At 39.7% G+C, this 9,760-nt stretch overlaps 1 protein-coding gene across 1 annotated transcript; it reads left to right on the top strand.

Moving 5' to 3' along the window:
- The first annotated feature begins 427 nt into the window (after positions 1-427).
- Positions 428-9,504, top strand: pycr1b (pyrroline-5-carboxylate reductase 1b). The gene is made up of 8 exons (XM_017724780.2): positions 428-535; positions 1,972-2,057; positions 2,700-2,770; positions 2,880-3,059; positions 4,555-4,776; positions 5,601-5,693; positions 5,911-6,074; positions 8,054-9,504. The coding sequence occupies exons 2-8, from the start codon at positions 1,991-1,993 to the stop codon at positions 8,214-8,216; spliced, it is 960 nt and encodes a 319-aa protein (XP_017580269.1). The 5' UTR covers positions 428-535; positions 1,972-1,990; the 3' UTR covers positions 8,217-9,504.
- Positions 9,505-9,760: the final 256 nt, after the last annotated feature.

Raw genomic sequence — 9,760 nt, 5'->3', positions numbered from 1 at the left:
AATCTGTGGAAATTTCCTTCAAAGAGAGCTTTTTGCGTTCTACAGGTCATACTGGCGTATTTGGTCTCTATTTAATGTACACAGGGCTGTGGACTTGACCTATATATGTATGGGGGGGGCGGATTCTTTTATATATATATATATATATATATATATATATATATATATATATATATATATATATATATATATATATATATATATATATATATATATATATATATATATATAAGCCCCCCCACCCCCGCCCCCGCCCCCGCCCCCGCCCCATATTCACTACCGGAAATTATGCAACGACATCGCGGTCTTGCGAACAAACCCAGCCCATCAGATTAATAGATGTCCTTATCTTTGCGTTGATTGGCTAAAGCCGGTGAGACCCTCTTCTCTCATTGGCTGCCCTTTGTGTCATTCGACGCTGCTGTCCGGGCACATGGGCGGAGAAAGAGGAAGCCACGTTGACACAGAAGTCGTGTTTTTGTTTCGCCTTAAACCGGCGATTAGTATTTATCTTGCTTAGGAGTGACTTGTACAGGTAAGACTGGAGGCTGTGAAAAATGATTTTTATGGCGAATATACCGATATATTTCGTGTTATGAAGGAAAATGTTATCACCAGGTTCAGGAAGGATGCTAAAATGCAGCAGAGATAACAGCTAACCTACATTAGAAGTCTGGCTATGTTAAGTAGCTATATACCGTTAGCTTGTCAACCGCTATAACCATCAACAACTAGCTATAGTTGCTATACTTGTGTTTGCACTTGATAAGGCAAGGGTTATCTTCCAGCAGCTGAAATTAGATAGTGGCTTGCTTGATACTGTGGTTCAACAGGTTCAGGAGGTAGATTAGCTGTGTTAAGGTCAAGTGTTAAACTGTGTTTTGGCCAAGTGTTTATTGTGCGCCCTTGCTTAACCTTAGAAAGAATAATTGAACTGTTTCACCATGTGTGCAATGCAAGGCTGTGACAACGACTCTGAGGTTGCTAAATCCACCAGTTTTGTCATTTTTCTGCTGTCACACACCTAATTCAGCAAATCAGGTAATTACCAGTGTAGTTAGAGCATGGAAGTGACCAGACTGCGCAGCAACCATGCGTGCGTGGCATCAACAATACACACTTAACGAAAGATGATTCTTCAAGGGTTGTAGTAAAGACTGAGCCATTTCAGGCCTAAATGGTTCTGTGTATGGTGAAATGGCTCTTCAGTTTGATGGAGGATGTTTGGATATGGTTCTATACAGAAATCTTTTGAAAATGGTCTTATATAGAACTAAAAAGTTTCTTTTATTGTCTCAAGCTTGACATCATAACCATAGCAGGACCTTTTTTTTTTAGATGCTATAGAAAACCATTAAAAAAATACAACGCATTATCTATCAATCACCATCAATTTCACCATGCAAAGAACCTTTTAAGGTCAAAATGTTTAATCTACTAATCAATTAATCTATATCCCTGAATGATCAGCCTCCATTCTTAGACAGGCTTTTAAACTGACTGAAATTCAAAAATAAGCACAGTTCTCTTCTTCTGTGTTATGAGAGTAACTTCCATCCATCCATCCATCCATTTTCTAAGCCGCTTCTCCGTCAGGGTCGCGGGGGGATGCTGGAGCCTATCCCAGCAGTCTTCGGGCGGAAGGCAGGATACACCCTGGATGGGTCGCCAGTCCATCGCAGGGCAGACAGACAGACACAGACAGTCACTCACACACTCACACCTAGGGGCAATTTAGCACGTCCAATTGGCCTGACTGCATGTCTTTGGACTGTGGGAGGAAACCGGAGAACCCGGAGGAAACCCACGCAGACACAGGGAGAACATGCAAACTCCACACAGAGAGGACCCCGGTCGCCCGGCCAGGGAATCGAACCCAGGCCCTCCTCGCTGTGAGGCGACAGCGCTACCCACCACGCCACCGTGCCGCCCTGAGAGTAACTTAACTTTGTTAATTTTTTATATTCACAGGGCATCTGGAATAAACAGAATGAGTGTGGGGTTCATTGGAGCGGGTCAGTTGGCCCATGCCTTGGTCAAGGGCTTCACTGCTGCAGGTAGGGCATGGCGTGGTTATGGTGACCTTTATATTTTACACATTAACCAAAGAACTTTTGGTCTGTTTCTCCCTGATCCTGTATTGTCAACAACATGTAAATGAATATGGATGAAAGCATTTGTTGTGTCACAGCATTTTAGTGAGTTGAGTTATATTTGGATTGCCATGATCATGAGCAATGGATATTGGGTCTATCATTTGAATCAGTTACATTTACAATACTTTATTAAACTGGTTTTGTACTTCTCTTTATATTTTAAAGTGATAATTCTCAAATACATTTGTGAGGGAAGTAATCAGTTTGCTCGGTTCTGTTGTAGCCCATCACATTTTAATTCAAAGTCCTTTTTTTGGCCGATTTTCTTTCTGTTCTCTTGGTTCAGCTCTTGCTTTGGAGCTTTAGCTTTGTATTTTAAACCCAAAAAATCCCAAGAAGAGGACAACTGAACCTAACAAACCTCAGTTACTATGAGCAGGATGTACCACTGCATTTCTAAGCTAGACCTGCAGTGCTAGACTACTTTTACTTCTTCTTGAGTCACAATTTCAATGATATAGCAATATTTTAACTTATGTGTGAGTTTAGGCTACCTCCTGTTCCTTTCTCATTGCCTTTGGCTCTCCTCTGCTTCTATCTCAGGTGTAATTGCAGCTCACCGGATCACTGCCAGTTCCCCAGATACAAATCTGCCAACGGTGGCTGAGCTCAGGGTCAGTATGTTAAGCCTCAGAAGACCAGAGTGTGTGTTTATATTTAGAGAGAATGACTTTTCTACAGGGCATTGCATTGTTTTCACATTGGCCTCTTCCAACATTTCAGAAAATGGGGGTGAACTTTACAATCAGCAACAAGGAAGCCACGCACAAGAGTGATGTTCTCTTTTTGGCTGTTAAACCCCACATTATCCCTTTCGTTCTGGATGAAATTGGACCAGACATTGAAGACAGGCACCTTATCGTTTCCTGTGCTGCTGGAGTCACTATTAGCTCCATTGAGAAGGTGTGTGACAAGACTAATACAGTTCTGCTTTTATAATGTTTTTAAAGAGCAACTAAACCTGCATGTTAATGTTAAGCATAGGTGTTTTTTAAAAAAATGGTCCATACTGGAGAAATTCAGTTGTATTTTCTCACAGTGTTAATGTTAGGAACCAGGGGTCATGATGTCTGTGATAAAAAGTTGGTTGTTATCCAAATAGACAATAATGCCAAGTTTTGTTAGATTGATAATGGCAAATGGTAGTAAATACGTAAAAAAAGTAAATAAATTTAAGTTTTCTTGGGTTGCTATTGTTCCTTACTGAGCCCTACATGCAGCCCTCCCTAAAGGAGCTTCTGCTGTTTGCCAGGCTGCCAAGAAAATATGACTTGCCCCATTAAATTAAAAGGTTAAGTAATAAATACGTAAGTAAAGTAAGATAACCTAAGGACCATAGTGTAAGCAAAATGTTTTAGGCCATAATCTTAAAGTAAAAATATTGTAAAGGAGTCTCTAAATCATTAGACAGCAAAACGATACCCATAACTTTATGTGAAGAACTTTTAGAGGCTATAAATATAAATATGTATAATCATATCCTGGCTTCCTGGATATGACACTGTCGTTGAACAATTCCTATTTGATAGCTTTTTGTTGGCGCATTTTCCATTAAAATAATCTGAATGATATTTTAGTAATGCAAAAATTTAGAAAAAAATTGGAATTCCCCATTAATTTAAGCTGTAACTGCACAGACCAGTATGTGGTCTTCAGTTGTTTACTCTTCTAACTATATGACTTGCATATTAGTTTCTTAAAAGTTGCTTTAAATTTAATGTATATACACACTTTTTTACAAAGCCATAACTCACACAGGCCCTATTAAAGTTCTTCTCCCAAAATCCCTCCAAAACAGGCAGATTCACTTACTAGTAAGCTCATAGTCTTGTGCCATTTCTGGCACTGGTTTCAGCAATTCCTGTTTGGGGCTTTAAAATGATTGTGCATGTGTGTTTGTCCTTTGCCTTTTTTCTAACATGCTTGCTTAAGCATGCACCTTGTATTTATTTATTTTCTTCCTTCCTGCCAGACAAGCTGCACGCTGAGGCCATGCATTATTCTCTTTTATGAACACAATCTAGTTTTTTGCCCTGAACACTATGATTTCCTCACAATTAGGTGCTTAGTTTTCTGAAAAGCATCACATTGGGCTTCTCTGGTGGGTGTATTTTTGTGAGATCTGTGCTTTTTGTTTTTTCTGACAATCAGTTTCAGAAACCAGTGCTGTACAGGGACTAATCTCAGTCTCTCTCTTTCTCTCTCTATTTCTCTCTCTCTCTCTCTCTCTCTCTCTCTCTCTCTCTCTCTCTCTCTCTCTCTCTCTCTCTCTCTCTTTCTTTCTTTCTTTCTTTCTTTCTTTCTTTCTTTCTTTCTTTCTTTCTTTCTCTCCATTTATCTATCTATCTCGATCTCTCTCTCAATCTCTCTCTCTCTCCCAATCTCTCTTTCTTGGCAGAAATTGCTCCAGTACCGTGCTGACCCTAAGGTGATGCGGTGCATGACTAATACTCCAGTGGTTGTGCGTGAAGGGGCCACGGTGTATGCCACTGGCACCCACGCTGAGGTGGAGGATGGAAAGCTGCTGGAGCAGCTGATGGCTAGCGTGGGATTCTGCACGGAGGTGGAGGAGGACCTGATTGACGCTGTTACTGGACTCAGTGGCAGTGGGCCAGCTTATGTGAGTGCGTGATTCAGGCTGAGATGAGTTTGGGGTGCTAGAGGGGTTGAGGCAAAGTTTGAGTCAGGTGAGTTTCATGTCCAGTACGGGACTAAAAATGCCTGATCTGAAGGTGGCGATTCTACTGCATCAATTTTGAAATTTTAGAATTGATTATGATCTTTAACTATCAAATTTTCAGTTAAATATGTGCTTTTTTTCTCTTTTGGCCAAAATAAATGACTGGGCTATTTTTAAGGGTTATATTCCAAAAACAGCTTGGTGTATTGTTTTTATTGTATGTATTTCACTAGTACGTCATGTCACATTTGTGTGCTCAATGTATCTTTAAAAATAATTCTGAATAGTACAAAAAATATCTAAAGAAAATTTAAATTGTGAAGAAATTTGAGATTTCATCGTTTATTGAATCATTTTAAGGTCAAAGATTTACATATCTAATATTGGATAATGATTCTTATGCTGGGATTATTGTGAGTGAGCATGTAATTGCTTTGTTTTGGTTTTGATCTTTTAATGCATTTAACCTCTTAAACTTTAGGATTATTTAGTTATTAATGTTAAGGCTGATTATCCAGAAACTACTATAAATTATTCAGTAACCAGTAAAATATGTAAGTACAAGAAAGAAAAATTGGAAGTGCCAGTGGGTTTTTAGCACGGCTCACTTTGAGAGGGGATATAGGGGGATGCAATCTGTTCCTTTTGATTAATTTTTTTTCCCATTGCTAAAAGAACTCTTGTCCTTAGGACTTCAAGGGTCAGTCCATAATGACTTTTAGTTTTGCTCCTTTGCACCATTGTTGATGGTTTTGTACTTACAGGCTTTCACTGCTCTCGATGCTCTTGCTGATGGTGGGGTGAAGATGGGTCTGCCGAGGAGGTTGGCTGTGAGGTTGGGAGCGCAGGCTCTGCTGGTGAGTAACAGACGGACTCACTTTCTCGTCAAAAAAAAAAAACACTTGAGTGATTGCTCTAGACTTCATTTCATGAGCCAAAATTTTACTTTACTATTTTCTAAACTTTGTCTTTTGTGTAATTCTGTAATGCATATTACAATTTCCCAAGGGTTGATGTAAACACTGTGTTCTGTATTTAACTTCCTTGTATGTCCTGTGTTCTTCTTGGCTGAAGGGTGCTGCTAAAATGCTGCTGGACTCAGAGGAGCATCCAGGCGAGCTGAAGGACCAGGTGTGCTCACCAGGGGGCGCCTCCATCCACGCCCTGCACCTCCTGGAGAGTGGTGGCTTCCGGAGCCTTCTCATCAATGCTGTGGAAGCTTCATGTATCAGGACAAGGTGCACTAACTTTACTTTCATGTTCATCACTTACTGTCTCTTTCAGCTGATACAGGTTACTCAGATAGATAGAAGCTGTCTTGCTGAAGGAAAAAGCAGAGTTAGCAGACTTTGCGAATCACATATTGTGTGCTAGGGTGCATTGCACAAACCATAATACACACCATAATGTAGCTACAGAAGTACAAGGGTAGTTTCTGTTATTCATAACCACCATTAAAGTATTACCAGATTACATAGGTCAGCACTATTAAAACTGATTGGAGATCAGTACCTTGCTAGCTGTAGGTTGGCTCAAGTTTCATGGCTGTAGGTAGGAACTAGGGCCATAAGATGGTAGTCATTGTTATAGTAATTAATTATGTCACAATATGGCTTTTCTAAGAATATAGTTTATATTAACCCTAGTTAATGAACATTGACCAACATTGAGTATCAACTTGCGCTTTTTTGCCAGTTCCAGCTTATCAAACCTCAGAAAAACTAAATATTGCAATGCTTACTGTATTGAGAAAATGTCTTCTAGGAACCAGTAGGAACAACGAAATAAGCCTAGGCCTGCACAATATACTGTATTGCAGTATCATTGCTACATATTGTAATATGACTTGCAATATATCAAAAATACGGTAGTAAACCATATATGTAACAAGCCTGTTTTATTTTGATCATGATGATGATTTTGGGTGTGTTGGATCATGTGATCTGATCATGATTTCTCTTAATATCTCTCATAGGGAAGCTCTTTGATTGGATTAGGATGCTCATGATTTCTCTATTGCAGCTTTCTGCCGCATAAGTGTTGTCATTCTGTAGTTGACTTCCATTTTAGGAACCCCAAATGTAATGAGCAGTTGTTCTCAATGCGGAAAATGAATAGCTTTTTTGAAAGTTAATTCTGTGGCAATTTCGCATTCTGTTTTGCCCTATGGAAACATTTTCACTCAGATGTCAATGAATCCTCTCAAATATAAGCCAACACTACTGCACATTGAAATTACATCAACCTAGAATTTAGATTTAGAACCAATTTTTTGTCAACTGTGTTTGCACACTGTGAAATTAGACCTCCGCATTTAACCCATCTGTGCAGTGAAACACCCACATGCATGTACGCTAGCGAACATACACACACTAAGGGGCAGTGAGCACACTTGCCCGGAGCAGTGGGCAGCCCTATCCACGGCGCTTGGAGAGCAATTGGGAGTTAGGTGTCTTGCTCAAGGGCACTTCAGTCATGGACTGTCAGCTAAGGGGATCGAACCAGTGACCTTCCAGTCACAGGGCTGGTTCCCTAACCTCCAGCCCACAACTAATGCCTAGTTCACAAACCGCGTCACCGTTGAAGATCTCTTTTCACGACAGATGAGGAGTTCACAAACAGAATAATGGCTACAAGAGGTTCTTGCTCTACTTGGACACAATAAATGGAGGAACAGTTGATAGAGCTTTGGCAAGAGCACCAGTGCCTTTTTAACGTGTCCAGTGACCTGTACCACAACACGTGGTATTCTATGTGGTATTGCTAGTTCTCACGAGAGTTTAGTTTTCGTGTGTTCTTGTGTTTTTGGACAGCAGCCAGATGAGTCGGCGATTCCCCAAGGTGAAAGTCGTTTAATTCGTGAGCCCATGTCGCCGATCAGTCATGTAGTGTGAAAGCCACAACAACTGAAAGACTCGCGATTACAGCACAACCAGTCATGTAGTGTGAACGGCACAAAAACCTGACGACTGAAAAAGTCGTGTAGTGTGAACCAGGCATAACCTCACTAAAATACCAGGAACAAAACCAAAACCAACTTAATGAAGAGTAGTCGTTGAGTTGATTTGGCAGTAGTAGTCTACAGTTTGAGCAGCAGGCATTGGTGTATAATATTGATTAATATTGGATTTACTTTTATGTGACATCATTTCAGTGTGCAGGAGGGGGAGTAATATGCACAGGATAAAAGTGACCCTTTTATCTTCTTCCTTGACAGAGAGCTTCAGTTTCTTGCAGACCAAGAGAAGATTTCTCCAGCTGCTATCAAAAAGACAACGCTGGACAAAGTGCTGCAGCAGCCAGGAATCTCTGCAACATCAGTGGCCACCAAGAACAGAGTAAACCTTTTCAACAACAGGAGTGGAGTGAAGAAAGTCTGAGAGAGAAAAGTTACGCACACATGCAAACACACACACACACTCACTGCATATTCCCTCATAAGCTCCTTCAGGTGCCTACAGATGTTACCCAGCGATTCTGACAAATTTTGGACATGATATCCATTCAGACACACGCATACACAGTTTCAGATTGAAATGAACAGAAGTGCATTTCTAGCATGTTGTCTGTCACCTAGTGCCTCCTTGCAGTGGCAGACAGCACTCCCTGAGGAGCAGCATTGAGAGTTAGCAGACAGCAGATGCTCCATGTGATGGTAGACTTCCTGTCTTTAAGAAAAATATTCAACCGCAAAGCCAGTTGAAAGTTTTTTTGTTAGCGAGGAACACTTTCTAAATTTCTGCATAATTCAGAAGGAAACGAAATAGTTTGATATATAATTGGAGAGAAGCTTTCTGACTGATTTCTTTACAGTGGTGTTGATATGACATTCACAATGTCTGCAATGGAAATATCGCCATTTTGTTCACTGTTCAAACCGGTCAGTGAACCTACATGTGTCTTATTAGTTTTGTATGCATATGTTGTTAAAATAATGGAAAGTTTGAATGAAAAAAGGAAGATGTTTTTGGGTGCTATTTTGCATCACAACACCTGATCATAAAAAACTGCCAGGTACCAAGCAGTATATTCATAACCATATCATGCAAAAAAAAAAAAAAAACGTTCAGTGAGATGCTGCTAGAAACATTAAACACCCAGGATGTCTGGCTCTTACCAGCACCACTGTAAACCATTCTGACTCACTAAGCTTCTCCATAATGAAGCATTTCAAATCAAACCACTCTGAATGACTTTGTTTACATTTTGGCCCTTGAATTCTGCAGAAATACAGAAAGACTGGTGGAATTTCCCTTTAATTTCTACTTCTTTTTTTTTTAAACTTAATTTCAAGTCATTTTTAGTCCCTTGTTTCCACAGGTTTGTCATGTGGCCATTCCAACACTATCGTCATTTGATAAACTAGTTTAATTTGTTCTCTTTGTAAAAAAGCTTTTTGTCACAAATATGTGAATATAAAATGGAGTGTTGAATACATACTTGAGATGCATGGAATACTTTTGTATTTAATTAGCTTAATATTTAATTTTTCTTTTGAAAATTATTGAGGGGGAAAAAATAGGTCAGCCAACCAAAGCATATGTTTTGTAAACTGCTTATTAAAAGTACTCTGCGTTGTCATGAATGGAGACTGACTGGAACTATATTACCTGCTACAGGCAATTGTTACCACAGCATTAAACCTCTATTAAAGGTGCTAATCATGAACCAAGAAACACCTTTTTATTTGGAGTGCTTTAGCTGACCACAGTGAAACTCACAGGGAAAATGAGTTTCACATTAGGAAAAAGTTCCTTTTATTTGTTCCTGGTGTATAATTATAGCAAGGGCGATGGTATGAATAATTAAAGTCTTTGTAATTGAATTAACTGGAGACCTTTCCCTGAAGCCCATTAGTCAACCTTACAGGACAAGCAGCTTTAGGACCCTGTAATTACCTGTGTGCTATATCATTTACTTGCAG

Source organism: Pygocentrus nattereri, chromosome 15, assembly GCF_015220715.1.
Source record: "Pygocentrus nattereri isolate fPygNat1 chromosome 15, fPygNat1.pri, whole genome shotgun sequence".
NCBI lineage: Eukaryota > Metazoa > Chordata > Actinopteri > Characiformes > Serrasalmidae > Pygocentrus > Pygocentrus nattereri.
Note: the sequence above shows the minus strand (reverse complement) of the source record. Positions and strands in the feature narration are given on the sequence as shown.

Bases quoted from the DNA above. Each gene is read 5' to 3' on its own strand.
- pycr1b (XM_017724780.2), top strand. From the start codon at position 1,991: ATGAGTGTGGGGTTCATTGGAGCGGGTCAGTTGGCCCATGCCTTGGTC. The intron at 2,058-2,699 runs GTAGGGCATGGC...CTTCTATCTCAG, and splicing joins CAAGGGCTTCACTGCTGCAG to GTGTAATTGCAGCTCACCGG. The intron at 2,771-2,879 runs GTCAGTATGTTA...CCAACATTTCAG, and splicing joins CAACGGTGGCTGAGCTCAGG to AAAATGGGGGTGAACTTTAC.